At 47.1% G+C, this 16685-nt stretch overlaps 1 protein-coding gene across 3 annotated transcripts; it reads left to right on the top strand.

Moving 5' to 3' along the window:
- Positions 1 to 1284: 1284 nt before the first annotated feature.
- Positions 1285 to 15660, top strand: ETHE1 (ETHE1 persulfide dioxygenase). 3 transcript variants are annotated; one of them, XM_087421651.1, is made up of 7 exons: positions 1285 to 1388; positions 1815 to 1959; positions 2044 to 2216; positions 12182 to 12311; positions 14656 to 14745; positions 15146 to 15262; positions 15459 to 15660. In XM_087421651.1, exons 1-7 carry the CDS (start codon positions 1308 to 1310, stop codon positions 15509 to 15511), a joined length of 789 nt encoding a protein of 262 aa, XP_087277777.1. In that variant the 5' UTR covers positions 1285 to 1307; the 3' UTR covers positions 15512 to 15660. The 3 variants fall into 3 exon arrangements, with proteins under 3 accessions (XP_087277777.1, XP_004440169.1, XP_087277778.1); XM_004440112.3 differs by having other exon boundaries at positions 2068 to 2216; XM_087421652.1 differs by lacking the exon at positions 15146 to 15262.
- Positions 15661 to 16685: the final 1025 nt, after the last annotated feature.

Genomic DNA, 16685 nt, shown 5'->3' on the forward strand with positions numbered 1-16685 from the left:
CTGAGTGGCTCTCTGAGTCTTTCCCCTGATAAAGACCACCAGCAATACACTAGGAGTCTGGCAAAGTTGGGTTGTATTGACTTGCAGTAGCTAAGGAGAGAGGACCACAGAGGGAGCGTTGGCTGTCTCCCCAAACACAGAGAGAGAGAGAGTTATTATAGGATTTTTAGGAAAAGTAGTATTTACATAAAATTTAAATGAAACAGAGTTTGATTGGCTCAAGGCAAAGCAGGCCTTGTGTAAAGGGATTAATGTAGGGCCTGGTCTGAGAATTCCATCCAGGGCCTGTTCCTTGGAGACTCCAGAGTTGAGATAAATGCGGGATGTTGTTGCTGGAAGCCCCTCCTCAGATGCCCTGCACCTAGGTTGGAAATCAAGGCTGCTCCTCTGTGACAAAGTGACTTACAGCCTCCAGACAAGAGTGGGTGTCCTAGTCTCGCTACTGATCTGATTCTAGAGAGCAAACTTTCTGACAGGCTAGGCCTGTAGACGACATAGTCTCTCAACTCTAGGTCCTGAGTGTAAGTGAACAGAAGCCGTTTTTGGAGGTCCACATTCCAACAGAAGCCAAATGATCCCCAACCTGATTTTGCAAGATACAATGCAAAATTATTTAAAAAAAAAATGATTTCTAGGGGCCAGCCCCGTGGTGTAGTAGTTGAGTTCGGTGGGCTCCACTTCGGCAGCTGGGGTTCACAGGTTCGGATCCTGGGTGGGGACCTACACCACTCGTCGGCCACGCTGTGGCAGCGACCCACATATGAAGTGGAGGAAGATTGGCAATGGATGTTAGCTCAGGGCTAATCTTCCTCAGTGAAAAAAAAAATTCTTCCTGGGAAGAAATCTGATTTGTGATAAAATAAGCAATTTTTTGATAAACTTTAATGGGATCAAGTGTTGTTCTGGGAGCCATGCTCCCACCCAACAGTCCCTCAAGATTAGTGACATTGAATCAAACATTTTTTTCTTTCTAACAATGAGGATCCAACCACTTGCTTTTCCTATAAGAGGGCACGGGGCTAGGAGTGTATCAGGACCCCTTGTTGGGTTTCTACTTCTCTCCCTGTCTGTGCTTTTCCCAGCGTCTCTTCCTCGTCCTCCCAGTGAATGTCTCCCGGTGCCCTGTTTCTCCAGATCTCACTGTCGTCTCTGTCACTGAAGTCTCCCCACCGCCCCCAGCCGGGCTCCGCCGGCCCCGCCCGTGGCTCCTGGCGCTTGCGGCCCCTTTAAGGCGGGCCCCGCCCCCGCCCCGCCCCGCCCCTCCCGGGTCAGGGTTTCCGCTCAGCGCAGACGCGGCTGCGGGCGCGATGGCCGGGACGGTGCTGAGGGTCGCCGGGCGCCGGCTCAGCCGGCACAGCGGGTCTGGAGCCCCCCTCCTCCTGCGGCAGGTGCGCGGTGGCTGGAGCGGGGAGCGGGGTTACTGGGTCCTGGGCGGCGGCGGGGGCGGAACTCCTGGGTCCTTAAATCGGGAGCGTTCCCGGGGCGTCGAGCCCGGATGTTTGCAGAAAGGGGCTTGGGGATGGACTCTTGGGACCTTTAAAAGGAGAGATCTGGGAGCCCCCGGGCTTGGGGCCGGACTTCTGAGGCCTTTACAGAAGAGGATGGGGGCCCTGATTGGGGGTGTTTGAAAGTTGGGGTTCACTGATTCAGAAGGAGTAAGATGCTGGGGCCCCAGACTCCTGACTCTGGGGGAAGCAGGGGCTGGAAGTTTCTGCTTCTGGGTCTTAGGAAGAGAACCGAGTGGAGGCCTGGACTCGGGTCCCCAGTGAGTGGTCTGGTTCTGCGCTCTCACCTGTCCCCCACCCTCTTCCCAGATGTTTGAGCCCAAGAGCTGCACCTACACGTACCTCCTCGGTGACAGAGAGTCCCGAGAGGCCATTCTCATCGACCCTGTTCTGGAGACAGCGCCTCGGGATGCCCAGTTGGTCAAGGAACTGGGGCTGCGGCTGCTGTATGCTGGTCAGTCTGGGGGCCCAACTCCTGGGTCTGAGGGAGGCGGGGGCTGGGGGCTGGCAATCCTGCGTCCTCTCTGTGCCCTCCTAGACCTGGCCCTCCTCTCTCCCCCAGTGAATACTCACTGCCACGCGGACCACATTACGGGCTCGGGGTTGCTGCGATCCCTACTCCCCGGCTGCCAGTCTGTCATCTCCCGCCTTAGTGGGGCCCAGGCTGACTTGCACATTGAGGATGGAGACTCCATCCGCTTCGGGCGCTTCGTGAGTTGGATGCTGGGTCCCCGCGAGGGTGGTGGCCTGGACTTCTTGGACTTAAGGAAAGAGGGGGCTGGGGGCCTGGGCTCATGAGTCCTGGGGTAACAGGGGCCTCAGACCTGCGTTCCTGATCCCTGAGTGTCTGTTTCTGGGAGGAGGGCGCCATAAACCCAGGTGGGGCACTGGGGCAAGAGGCTCAGGGTAGGTGTGTCTCTGGCCAAGCCCCTTAAGTCAACAGCATTTATGGAGTTTCCCACTGCTTTGGGGCAGGGCCTGTGGCCTGGCATCTCCATAAAAGTTGATTGGGGGCTGGAATTCTGAATGCAGGGTTGAGGGAGGGACCCAGCCCTGTCTTTCTCCTCTGTTGGAGAACAGAGCATCCTGTTGCCCCTGGTCCAGACTAGGGTGAGGCAAGCCAGCGCCCAGCGTGCAACATTTAAGGAGGCGCTCGCTCTCAGGGTCTTGCAAGAGTAGGGTAGGCATCTTCGAGGGAGAGCTTCCTTAAATGTTGCCCTAGGCGCCTGCTTACCTCACTCACCCTAGTTCCAGCCCAGCTGTTGCCTAATGCAGAAGGGTCTGAAGGTTCCTATTTTCTGTCCTTTCTTTGCCACAGGCGTGATCAGCAGGTTTCCGGCCAGAATTTCAGCCCTGGGCAATACGGAGTGGTGGGGAGGAAGCTGCCGTCAGAGGGAGAGGAAACAACTGGCAGGGCTTTTTTCTGATTAGAGGTGTTCAAGACGTAAAGAGTTTGGCTGACTTTGGGGACAGAATATCAGGTGACGGGGTGAGGACTGGGCCTCCAGGTTAGAGGGTTTTGCTCAATGGGGACAGTTTATCTGAGTCAGAGCATTTGGCGGAAATGAGGGCTGTGTGTGGGATCCGAGGGTATAGCTACAGTGGTTACAGCCTCTTTATTTCAAGCCTTTTTCTGGAAGCAGGTAAAAAAAATGCATTGTATGTTCACGTACAGTGTACACTGTACATAACAGTCAGGTGCTGACAAGCATTTCTTGGGTTGAGAAGCCTTCCAAGAGTTAGAGATGGTTGGAGTTTTGTGTCAAGATAAGCCCTTTGTTAAACGGAATGAGTGATGTTTTCAATGAATGAACGTTGAAGGGTTTAGCTGTGGCAGATTTAGCTTCAGTGTTTTTTTCAACAGCTCTATTGATACAATTCACAAACCATCCAGTTCACCCATTTAAAGTGTATAATTCAGTGACTTAGTGTGTTCACAGAGTTGTGCATCCATCACCACAGTTAATTTGAGAATATTTTCATCACTCCAAAAAGAAACCCCCCTACCTCTTAGTTGTCACCCCAGCCCCCCTTCACCCCTACACCCTTAGGCAACCACTAATCTAATTTCTGTCTCTGTAGATTTGCCTATTCTGGACATTTCATAGAAATGGAATCATAGAATATGTGGTCTTTTGTGACTGGCTTCTGTCCCTGGCATAATGTTTTTAAGGTTCATCCATGTTGGAGCATGGACCTGTGTTTCATTTCTTTTTATTGCTGAATGATATTCCATTGTATGGATATACCACATTTTATTTATTCATTCATCAGTTCACAGACATTTGAGTTGTTTCCACTTTTTGGCTATTATGAATAATGCTGCTAGGTATATTCATGTACAGGTTTCTGTGTGTACGTGTGTTTTCATTTCTCTTGGGTATATATCTAGGTTGGAACTGCTGGGTCATACAACTCTCTGTGCAACAGTTTGAGGAACTGCCAAACTGTTATCCAAGGTGGCTGCACCATTTTACGTTCCTACCAGCAGCATATGAGAGTTCCAGGTCCTCCACATTCTTGCAACACTTGTTATTATCTGTATCTATGATTAGTCAGTGTTTTGTTTGGTTTTCATCTGAGTTCTAGATAAACCTTTGGAGATGGGCACTTTGTACCATAAAATATGCATGCTACAATTCAGTTTTTGAAAGCAGGAGGAGCGGGGCCAGCAGTGGCATAGTGGTTAAGTGCGTGCTCTCCGCTGCGGCGGCCCGGGTTCACTGGTTTGTTTCCCACGCGCGCACTGACGCACTGCTTGGCAAGCTATGCTGTGGTGGCGTCCCATATAAAGTAGAGGAAGATGGGCACGGATGTTAGCTCAGGGCTAGTCTTCCTCAGCACAAAGAGGAGGATTGGCATTGGATGTTAGCTCAGGGCTGGTCTTCCTCACAAAAAATAAAATAAAATAAAAAAATAAAAGTGAGAGGAGGAAAATAAGGGAGAGAAAAAAAATGTGCCCATCTCCAAAGGTTCATTGAGGACTCAAATGAAAACCAAAAACAAAAAAAAGAAAGTCTTGGCTGTTAAATATGTTGATTGAGAGAGGTGCGGCTTAAGATACTGCCCCCCTATTCTGATTTAATTGTTCAGGGACTCTATATATATATATATATATATATATATATATATATATGTGTGTATTTTTTTTTTTGGTGAGGAAGATTGGCCCTGAGCCAACATCTGTTGCCAATCTTCCTCTTATTTTGCTTGAGGAAGATTGTCCCTGAGCTAACATCTGTGCCAATCCTCCTCTACTTTGTATGTGGGATACCACCACAGCATGGCTTGATGAGTCCATGCCTGGGATCTGAACCGGTGAACTCCAGGCCGCTCAAGCAGAGCGCATGAACTTAACTACTGTGCCGCTTGGCTGGCCCTATCGGTATATTTTAAAAGCTCACAGGTGATTCTCATGTGGCTCACAAGGATTTCAGTGCTTACTCCTATTTGGAATTAAATATTTGAATTGTGGAATGTCTTTTTCCCCCCAACGTTTTATGACAATTTTCAAGCATACAGAAGAGCTGAGAAAAAATTTACAGTATACTCCTCTATGCATCCATCATTCCATCTTATTTTTTGATGCATCTTCAGCTCATAGATATCAGTACACTGTCCCCTAAACAGAACAAATAATTTTAATTTTGTTTCATTTCACAAAAGAAAGGAAGCAAGTTTAGCTGATCGAGTTTAGCTACAATGGAAAATGACATTTTGGGTTTTTGGGTTTAGAGGGTATAGAAACAGTGGACGGTTATGCCGAGAGTCAAGACTTTTGATTCATGAAGCGAAAGAATGAACTTGGGGACCAAAGGGAAAAGAAGCCGAGAGCTGACTTGCCAGCAGGGGGCAGTGTGGGCCGTGGGAACTGCAAGGCGAGTGAGCTGCGCGCTTGCGCTGATCGCCTTTGCGTGGCCTTGGCTGATGGGAATAGTGTCGTGAGACTCGTTTCGCTGCTGCAGGAAACGGGAAAGAACAGCTGTGGAGCTGTGTCATGTATTTGATGCATCGTGTGAGGGAAGAAAGAATATGTTGAAAGAAGGTGGGGTTAGGCAGGCCCCACAGAATCCCTGCAGAATATTCTGCAGCTGAGAGGATCCCTCAGCAAGTTTCAGGAACAGTGGAGGCTGGGTTAGGCCAAGATGTTGGGGGCCCCCCATCCACAACTTTTTATTTTCAAATCTATAGCAAAATCGAAATAATAGTACCATTAACATCCTCATACCCTTCATTTAATGTTCACCAGCTGCTGACGGTTTTACCACATTTGTCATGTTTCTGTCGCACTTTTTTTTTTCCCTCACCATTCAAAAGCTAAATTGCGGGCATTTCACCCCTAAAGACTTCTGAGAATAGCGATGTTTTATGTCAGCAGTTCTCAAACTCAAACTATTTGGTCTCAGGACTCTTTAACTCTCTTAAAAATTATGGGGGGGCCTTAAAACACTTTTGTTTATGTGGGTTCTATCTATAAATATTTACTTATATTGATATATAAGTTATATAATTGTTATACGTCAATTATATCTCAACAAAAAATAAAACTATTCAGATTTGCAAAAAAATATTTACTGTATTGGAAATTAAAACAGTTTTTGTAAAAAACAAGAGTACACAAGTACACAGTCCATCAGCTGGCAGAGCGATGACGTCATCACAAGTCATGGAGCTTCTGGAAGACTCCACTGACCTCTCATGGGAGAATGAGAGTGGAAAAGAGCAAAGGCCTATTCATACTATTATGAAAATAGTTTTGATTTTGCAGACTCCCAGGGTTCCCTCAGCTACACTTTGAGAACCATTCTTTTACAATATCTTTGTCACACCTAACAAAATATACAATGATACTTAAATAATTCTTTTTTTTTTTTTTTTTTTGTGAGGAAGATCTGCCCTGAGCTAACATCCGTGCTAATCCTCCTCTTTTTGCTGAGAAAGACCGGCTCTGAGCTAACATCTGTTGCCAATCCTCCTCCTTTTTTTTTTTTTTCCCCCCAAAGCCCCAGCAGATAGTTGTATGTCATAGTTGCACATCCTTCTAGTTGCTGTATGTGGGACGCGGCCTCAGCATGGCCGGAGAAGCGGTGCGTCGGTACGCGCCCGGGATCCGAACCCGGGCCGCCAGTAGCGGAGCGCGCGCACTTAACCGCTAAGCCACGGGGCCGGCCCTTAAATAATTCTTAAATCCAGCCCGTGTTCAGATTTCTCCAGTTGCCCAGGAATCATTTTCACGGCTGTTTTTAGGAACCAGGACACAGTGGAGGTTCATAGATGGCATTGGCTCTTAGGTCTATTGAGTCTTTAAATCCAGAGCAGTTTCATACCCTTACTGCCCCCTGACATTGACTTTTGAAGCGTCCAGCCTGGTGTCTTGTAGAATGTCCACATCCTGGATGTGTCTGATTGTTTCCTTGTGGTGTCATTTAACTTATTCTTCCAAAACTTCTCTTTGCTATCAACTGATGTAGACTGTAGATATTTTTGTATTGGTTAATAATAATAATAATTTAACAATAGTTAACAAACATCGAGTGTTTGCATCTCACCAGGCATTGTGCTAAGCTCTGTAAGTGCATTTTCTCAGCATTTATCTTGCAGGATTTTCAGAATCAGATATCCCTGCCAGGTAGCAGGGAGTGGTGGAGCCTGTGGCAAATGTTAGGGTACATGCCCCATTTGTGGAGACACCCACTGCACAATTCAAGTTGATTATTCATGTTTAGGAATGTAATCTGTCTACTGCCAAGCCTTCTCCGCCTCTTTCTTCTTCTTCTTTTTTTTTTTTTTAAATAGAAGCTGCAAATATACATAGTTTGAGAAGTCTTCCACTTTTTTGTGTGTGTGTGTGAGGAAGATTGGCCCTGAGCTGACATCTGCCAATCCTCCTCTTTTTGCTGAGGAAGACTGGCCCTGGGCTAACATCCGTGCCCATCTTCCTCCACTTTATATGGGACGCCGCCACAGCATGGCTTGACAAGCGGTGCGACGGTGCGCGCCCAGGACCCGAACCGGCAAACCCCGGGCCGCCGCAGCAGAGGGCGAGTCCTTAACTGCTTGTGCCACCGGGCCGGCTGGAGATGTTTTCCACTTTTTAAGGGTAGACAACAAGTTCAGACTTGTGATAGCTACTGAGCAGTCCAAACAAAACCCTTCTCTGGCTGATCTGGCCCTTGGGCCTCCACTATGTCTTCTCTGACAAGTAAATCTCATTAAACCATCTCAACCACATAGTGAGATCAGAATTATTTTTCCTACTTCGCAGAGAAAGAAGTGCAGAGAGGGAAAGTGACTTGCCCAAAAATTATACTGAGAAAGTGGCTGAGCCAGGATTTGAACCCAGGAGGCCTTGTGGTTCCATTAGATCAGTGTTTTTCGAATTTTAAAACATTATTATTATTTTTATTACATAGCAATTATTGTGTGCTGGGCATTTTTTTAAGTACTCTTAATACATAAAATAATTTAATCTGTATCATAGTCTTGTGAGGTGGGGACAATTGTTATCCTCATTTTACAAATCAGCAGAGAAGCCCAGAGAGGTGAAGTAACTTGTCCAAGGTCACACAGTGAGTAATAGCAGAGCCAAATTTGGAACCCATGTCATCTGGCTACAGACTGCTCTTTTTTTTTTTTTTGGTAAGGAAGATTAGCCCTGAGCTAACATCTGCCAGTCCTCCTCTTTTTGCTGAGGAAGACTGGCCCTGGGCTAACATGCGTGCCCATCTTCCTCCACTTTATATGGGACGCCACCACAGCACAGCTTGACAAGCGGTGAGTCAGTGCGCGCCTGGGATCCGAACTGGCAAACCTTGGGCCACCGAAGCAGAGCGCGCGCACTTAACGGCTTGCGCCACCGGGCAGGCCCCCCCAGAAACTGCTCTTAACCACTAGTCTATGTGCCTTTGAGAAGACATCGTTTTATGTCCGGATTCAGAACTGAAACCTAGGCTTCATGAAATACCACTTACCCTTACTGTGTACCAGGCACTCTGAGATTTCCCACTGCATTCCATTCCTCTCTGTTCTGTTCCATTCCACTCCACTCTTGTGTGTAGCCCACTTTTTTTGTTCATCGTTGTGGCTGTGAGATTCATCCATATTGTCATGTGTAGTTATGGTTTGTTCGTTCTCGTTCTCGTTCTGTGCCTCAGTTTCCTCATCTGTAGAATTGGGTCAGTCAGTGTCCGGGCTCTTGAAGAATGGGTAGACTTGACTGATGGGACAAGAGGGAAGGGCGTACCTTGGCAGAGAGAACTGCATGGGCAAAGAGATGTGGAAAAGCCCAGTGCTTTCTGGAAACGACCCCAAGGCTCAGAATAGCTGGGCATGTTGAGGAAAGGAGGATGTTATAAGACACGAGCGGAGGGCAGGCACCAGAGCTGGGGTGTTTCAAAAGTCAGGCTGAGGAGCCAGAACTCTGCCCTGGGGGCAGTGGGAGCCCAGGAAGGGTTTTGAGCAGAGAGGGGCAGGTTTGGATCTGGCCAATAGGAAACCCCCTCAGGGTCATGTGGGGGATGGATTGGAGGCTGGTGGGCCCGGGAGGAGGCTGGTGGTTGGTCCAAGCAGGAAAGGATGAGGCCTGAGATGGGCAGGATTGTGGGGGTAGATAGAGGAGATGGATTCTAGATATTTCAGAGAAGGGAAAGGTCAGATCAACAGGGATGCTGATCATCAGTAAAGCCACTTGCGACTCAGGCTAAGTCACCAAGGCCCTAGGGAATCTTGATTCATGTGGCAAGCAGGATTTTGTTCAATTGATCTTACAATTTTGTTCAATTTATACACATACACACTTATATATACCATATATATACTTAACTGTATCCTGTATATGTACCATATAGGTGCTGTCTAACTGTACTGGTTGTTTACAGCTGATTTCCTTCTGGTTGGCCAGTACCCATGTTATAACTGCCGTTAAATATTTTGAACATTGCTCCTGAATATCCATCCATATTTTCACTTCAAAAGACATCCATGCTTTTTGTTGGAAAAAAAAAAATTGAGAGCGTATGGAAAGATACAAAATAAAAAGATCACCCCTCTACCTCCAAAAGATAATGCTAATTTTTGAGGGGTGTGATTTTTTTCCCAACATGATTTTGCAAGATTTGTGATTTTGCTTTGCACTCGTTTTACACTGCACAGATATGCTATTATATATGAATTATGAAAGTGGCCGAAAGTAACTGAAAACCCTATACAGTAGCTTAAATAAGTAGGAGTTTAATTTTCTGGAACAGGAAATTTGGAAGATGGCAGTTACTCTCTTTGATTTGGCAGCGCTATCATTCGTGGGATTCTCTTGACTTTTCCTTCATGGTTGCAAAGTGGCTGCTGCAGCTGCAGCCATCCCACTTTATATTCAGAGCCAGATGAAGTGGAAAGGGGAGATGACAGTCCCTTTTATCAGGAAGGGAAAAGCTTTCCCAGAAATCTTCAGACTTACTGAAATCTCATTGGCCAGAGAACTGTGTCAGAGACCACCCAAGCTGCCAGGGAGGCTGGGAAAGTGCTTGGCTGAGCACTCTGATGCCCCAAACCAAATTGGAGATCTGTGAGCGGGGAAGGGCAGAATGGATATTGGGTGTGGAGACAGTGTCTGCATATAGTGTCCTTCAGTAATCGGCAGATGACTGACCTGGGCAAGGATGCTAATTAGTGGGAAGGGCCTCTATGACAAAGGGAGGAGTCATGTGTGAGTGGGAACTAATGTTGTAAGTGGTTGTTAGATCATTAGGGCAATAATTTTTTCTGACAGTTGCTTCCCTGAACTGAGTGTGGGGATTTCTATAATGAGAACTCTCTGGGCGGGCAGCTTTGTGCACGTGTGTCAGGGGTTCGTAACAGCAGGGTCTTAGAAGTGGCTTTGAGGGGTCAAACTGCACACATTTGAGATGTGGATGGACACTGCTAAGTTGCCCTCTAAAGTGGCGATGCCGAGCTGCATCCACATCCCAGAAAATGTAAGGGCTTGCCTCAAATACCCTAAGCCGCTCTGACAATCTGGTAGGTGGAAAATAGGGGTTTTTGAATTTAAATCTCTCCCTTCCTTGCTTTTAAGGGAGATCAAACATCTTTTCACGTGTTTTGTGATTATTTGTTTGCTCTTCTATGAATTGCCTAATTTTTTCTTTCGCCTTTTTTTCTTTTAGGGATTCTTAGGAGCTGTTTATATATAATGGCTATTCATACTTTATAATACTTTTTTTTTTTTGAAGGTTCAGTACATGGTTGTGTATTCTAGTTGTTAGTTTTAGTTCTCTGTGTGAGCCACCACCACAGTATGACAACTGACAGACGGGTGGTGTGGTTCCACCACCAGGAAATGAACCCGGTCCGCGGCCGTGAAAGTGCCAAATCTTAACCACTAGACCACCAGGGCTGGCTCTATAATACTTTCTTATACATACTGCTAATATTCGCTCTGAATTTTTTTGTCTTTTAACTCTGATTTCATTTTTTTCTATAATGAAGTTAAACTGTCAGTCACATCTGTCACTATTTTTCCTCGTGGCCTCTGAGTTTCCTATCATGCTTAGAAAAACCTTTCCTACCTCAGGATTTATATATATCTCCTATATGTTTTTTATGTTTAGATCTTTTGTGTATCCTGAATTTTGTGTTTTATTTTTAATTATAAAACTACATGTTCACTGTTAAAAAAAAAGGATAATATAGGAAAAGCCCAAAGAAATAAATATATATCTAGAGTTAATGAATAAAATTTTTAAAAAAATATGACACTTTTTCATACTTACAAGTGGCTTTATAACCTGCTTTTTGCACTTACTGGATATTAAACATTTTTTCATGGGGCCGGCCCAGTGGTGTGGTGGTTAAGTTCGTGTGCTCTGCTTCAGCGGCCTGGGGTTTGCAGGTTCGGATCCTGGGCGAGGACCTATGCAATGCTCATCAAGCCTTGCTATGTCAGGCATTCCACATATAAAAAGTAGAGGAAGATGGGCCTGGATGTTAGGCCTGGGCCAATCTTCCTCAGCAAAAAAAAATAAAAAAAATAATAAATAAAAGGAGGATTGGCAACAGATGTTAGCTCAGGGCTAATCTTCCTCACACACAGAACAAAGTAAATAAAAAAATAAACATCTCTTCGTGGCATTAAATATTTGTATATATCATCAATTTTAATGACAATGTTGAGTGACTGTTTAGTATTCCATATTTATATTAGTGTGCTTATCTTTTTCTTATTGATTTGCAAGATCTATTTGTATATTAAGTACGCTGACTGCTATGTGGTATATATGTGTTACAAATGTATTTTGCCAGCTTGTTGGCTCCTTTTAAATTTTATTTATGATGTTGTTGCCTTTCAAAAACTTCAAATTTACTTAAAGTCAAACCATTGATCTTTTCCTTAATGATTCATGACTTTTGGGATTGCATTTGAATGTTCTTCTCTAACCAGAGATCATATATGATTTGTATTTTTGTTGTCACAGTTTTATGATTTTATTTTCTTGCTTTAAGTTTTTAATTCATTGGGAGTTTACTCTGGTGGAAGGTTTGATTCTGGGAATCTAACTCAATTTTTTGTATCAAAAAAAGGTTATCTAGATGTGACCCTGGGTGGGGTCTTCTGAGGCCAATTTCACCATGAGGGCAGGGCCATTCTCTTAGTGGTGACTGTCTGCACTCTCCCTCTCCGCCAGGCCGTGGAGACCCGGGCCAGCCCTGGCCACACCCCGGGCTGTGTCACCTTCGTCCTGAATGACCACAGCATGGCCTTCACTGGAGACGCCCTGCTCATCCGAGGGTGTGGGCGGACAGACTTCCAGCAAGGTCACAGGCCCCTTTCCCCAGCCTCAGATCTTAGTATAATTATATGTGTGCCAGGGTTTTAGGTATCAGTTGCAAGAATGAATGAATGAATGAATGAATGAGTGTTCGACTTTTAGGGGGTCAGGTTTAGATTCAAGGAGTTTAGCTGCTGGAGTGGAAGGAGAGTTCAATTCAGCGGTTAGCTGATGAGAGACAGTTAGATTGAGGGGTTACAGGACAGTTAGGTTCAGGGGTGTGTTAACTATCTATTACTGTGAAACAAACTATCCCAGAACTTAGTGGCTTAAAACACTGGTTAACATCTATTATATCATACCGTTTCTGAGAGTCAGGACTCCAGGAGCAGCTTAGCCAGGTGGTCTTGCTCTGGGTCTCTCATGAGATTGTGGTCAGGCTGTCGGCCTGGGCTGCAGTCATCTGAAGGCTTGACTGGGGCTGCAGGGTCTGCTTCCACGGTGGCCCCCTAACATGGCAGGCACGCTGGCCCTGGGTGTTGGCAGGAGCCTCAGTTCCTCACCACTCGGACCTCTCCATGGGGCTGCTTGCCCGTGCTCACGACATGGCAACTGGATTCTCCTAGAGGGAATGATCAGAGAGACACACAGGCCCCCTAATTTTTTGTTGTTTAATTTTTTTTTGGTGAGGAAGATTAGCCCTGAGCTAACATCTGTTGCCAATCCTCCTCTTTTTGCAGAGGAAGATTGGCCCTGGGCTAACATCTGTGCCCATCTTGCTCCACTTTATATGGGACGCCACCACAGCATGGCTTGATGAGCGGTGCATAGGTCCACGCCTGGGATCTGAACCTGCAAAGCCGGGCCGCTGGAGTGGAGCATGCGAACTTAACCACTAGGCAACCAGGCCAGCCCCCTCTTTCCTGTATTTTTTTTTTTTTTTTGTGAGGAAGATCAGCCCTGAGCTAACATCCATGCCAATCCTCCTCTTTTTGCTGAGGAAGACTGGCCCTGGGCTAACATCTGTGCCCATCTTCCTCCACTATTTTATATGGGACGCTGCCACAGCGTGGCTTGACAAGTGGTGCATCTGTGCACGCCCGGGATCTGAACCCGGGCCTCCAGCAGTGGAGCGCGTGCACTTAACCGCTACGCCACAGGGCTGGCCCACCTTTCCTGTATTTTGAATGTGGGTCACCGCCACAGCATGGCTTGATGAGTGGTGGAGGTCTGTACCTGGGATCCGAACCTGTGAACCCAGGCTGCTGGAGTGGAGTGCGCTGAACTTAACCACTACGCCACCGGACGGGACCTCCTAATTTTTTTTTTTTTTTTTAATAGCCTACTCTCAGAAGTTAAACTCTGTCATTTCTGTAATATCCTATTTATTAGATGCAAGTCACTTAGTCCAGACCACTAAGTCGAGGTGAGGGGAATTAAGCGTCACATTTTGAAGAGAAGAGTGTCAAAGAGTTTGTGGACATATTTTAAAAGTCCATAAGGGGGTTGGCTGTGGAAGATTCAGGAGTTCAGCTGCCAGGGGGCAGTTAGACACTGCCATTTAGTTGCCAGGACATTGTTAGCTTTAGTGGGTGTTGCATTAGGGGTTTAGCCTCTGGAGGCAGTTAGATTCAGGAATTTCACTGTGGGAAGGGAGTTTAGTTTCAGAATCTCAGAGTTCAGCTGTCCTTTGAGTGTGTGTGTGAACGTGGGGTTGACACTAGATTGGGAGGATTAGCTGCCTTGCGGGAGGAGAGTGAGGCTGGGTGAGAGAGGAAGGATGGAGCCACAATGAGCAGGCTGTGGGTAACCAGATCCCCAGACTGCCTCTTGCTTCCTCTTCCCTCTCTCATTTCTCCATCTTGGTCTCTGTCTTTTTCTCTCTGAGGCGCCTAATCTCCCCTCTATCCATTCCCAACACAGTCATGAAATGGCAGGATTTAGGCTGAAATGAAGATTGGAAGAACATTCCAGAGGTTTGCCCTTGCCCCAACTTAGGACTCAGAGCTTCTTGTCAGAACCATGGCTCCATTTTCCTCTTTGGCCTCATGTCTTCAGTTTCTTACCTTCCAGTCCAGCTTCCCTGCCCAGAACCCTTTCCTGGCATCCCCAGAGTGGGGCACAGCTCCTTGGTGCTTCAGGGTCTCATCCCAGCCTTATTTACAGCCATGCTGAATTTCTTACCATTCCCAATTCTTTGTATATGCTGTTCCACCTGCCCAGAATGCCCTTTCCTCTCCTTCTCTACCTAGACAAAAGGGTACTGGCAAGAAATGAGGGAGAGAGTTTGGCTACAGTGATTTTATCTTCCCACACTTTTCCTAAGGGAAGGGGTTAGGGGGCTTCTCTCGTCCTCTTGAGCCACTGACTTCTGAGCTTTGCCTCCCCAGGCTGTGCTAAGACCTTGTACCACTCGGTTCACGAAAAGATCTTCACGCTTCCAGGAGACTGTCTGGTCTACCCTGCTCATGATTACCATGGTGAGGGCTTCCTGGAGGAGGTGTGGGACTTAACAGAACTTACTATTTGAGAAGGAGCACCAAACTGCTATAATCCTCATGGGGCGTGGAGATTACAATTCCCAGAAATTGCTCTGGCCAAAAACATCAAGTGCTTAGGTGTACTGAGTGTAGAAACTATGACTCCTAGAATTCCAGAGGGCATGAGTTTTCCTGGGACTTCCTCATAGAGCTTAGGGTACTGTGGGAAACTACATTTCCCATAGTGCCTGTCGAGGAGGGAAAGGGATCTCAGGAACATACTGGGAAGAGCCTGTTAGTCCCAGTCCAGAGAGGCCTCCTTAGGCCTCTTGGGAAATGTAGTCCTGGGAAGCCTGAGGGGCTGGACCAGTTAATATGCTCCCCTTCCCTTGGCCGCTAGGGCTCACAGTGTCCACTGTGGAGGAGGAGCGGACTCTGAACCCTCGGCTCACCCTCAGCTGTGAGGAGTTTGTCAAAGTCATGGACAACCTGAACTTGCCCAAGCCTGAGCAGATAGGTGAGCAGTTGGGGGCCTGGACTCCTGGGTCTGAGGGAGGAGGTGCTGGGGGCCTGGACCCCTGGGTCTGAGGGAGGAGAGGGCTCAGGGTCAGAACTCTAGTTTCCCAAAGAAGAAGGGCTCTTAAGATTTCTGGGTCCCCAGTGAGGGGCTCTCCTGGGGAGCCCTAGTTTCACCCTTGGTTTCTTCCTTTCAGACGTTGCTGTTCCAGCTAACCTGCGCTGTGGGGTCCAGACACCCCCTTCCTGACCAGGTCTCTGTTGGTGCTCATATCCATTAAGAATGCACTAGGTGGGGTGCGGGGAGAGGTTTCATCACTGGAGCCTCTCTCCTCTTCCCCTCCCTCACCAGCCCCTCGAACTTCTTAAATAAAAATCTTTTTTTTTTTTTGCTCCAAATCTGTCTTCTGTCTGTTTTCTGGGGAACCAGGTGGGTTTCTGGGCTGAGGTGCCTGGGGCTAGTTCTGGTCCCTGGAGAGACCAGGGAGTGGGCCAAGGTGAAGGTCCAGAGCACCTGGAAGGAGGAGATTTTCTAACTCACAAGATGGGAAGCAAACAGATCTTTGGGGCAGGCCTTCTCATCTTGGATTAGAACTCCATTTCGAGGGCTGGCCCCGTGGCTTAGCAGTAAGTGCGCGCGCTCCGCTGGTGGCGGCCCGGGTTCGGATCCCGGGTACGCACCGACGCACCGCTTCTCCGGCCATGCTGAGGCTGTGTCCCACATACAGCAACTAGAAGGACGTGCAACTATGACATACAACTATCTACTGGGGCTTTGGGGGAAATAAATAAATAAATAAAAAATTAGAACTCCATCTTGAATTTGAGCCGCTTCCCCCTGTGAGACCCAGGGTGAGGTACTTCACATCTCCAGGCCGCAGTTTCCTCGTCTGTAAAATGGAAATACTAGTAACAATTGTACGGTGTTGTAATGATCCAATGAGTCGATATGTATGAGATACCTGGCCCACTGCCTGCCTGGTGGACTTTCTATGGTGTTAACTATTGTTACTATCATTGGGATGATCTTCCAGGCACTTCCTGGCTTAGAGGGACAGAATGCCTAATGGTTATGAACATGGATTTTCCAGAGAACAAAATCTGGGATTAACATTAACAACGTGTAGACTTTGGGCACACTTGTCTCCCTCAGCCTCAGTTTCCCCAACTATAAAGTGGAGATAAAAATCTCTCGCTGGCCATGAGGACAAAATTAAATTAACGTGTATAATGTGTGTAGCACAGCTCCTAAAATCCAATAATCCTTTCTCACATGCCAGTTATTTTCCTGTTTTTGCCCAGAGAGGAAGGGGTCTGGCTGAGACCTTTAACCTCTGCCCTTCACCCCATAGCAAAGTGGGGGGGCCACACTTGCCCCTGTCTCTGGGCGTGTCTTTGACTCAGCTCAGGGCACCCCTTCCCCT

This window comes from Ceratotherium simum, chromosome 33, assembly GCF_057802395.1.
Source record: "Ceratotherium simum simum isolate JZ-2026a chromosome 33, ASM5780239v1, whole genome shotgun sequence".
NCBI lineage: Eukaryota > Metazoa > Chordata > Mammalia > Perissodactyla > Rhinocerotidae > Ceratotherium > Ceratotherium simum.

Excerpts from the sequence above, each read along its gene's own strand:
- ETHE1 (XM_087421651.1), top strand. The coding sequence starts at position 1,308 with ATGGCCGGGACGGTGCTGAGGGTCGCCGGGCGCCGGCTCAGCCGGCAC. Across the intron at positions 1,960-2,043 it reads GCTGCGGCTGCTGTATGCTG|ACCTGGCCCTCCTCTCTCCC; the intron begins GTCAGTCTGGGG and ends GTGCCCTCCTAG. Across the intron at positions 15,263-15,458 it reads GCCCAAGCCTGAGCAGATAG|ACGTTGCTGTTCCAGCTAAC; the intron begins GTGAGCAGTTGG and ends TCTTCCTTTCAG.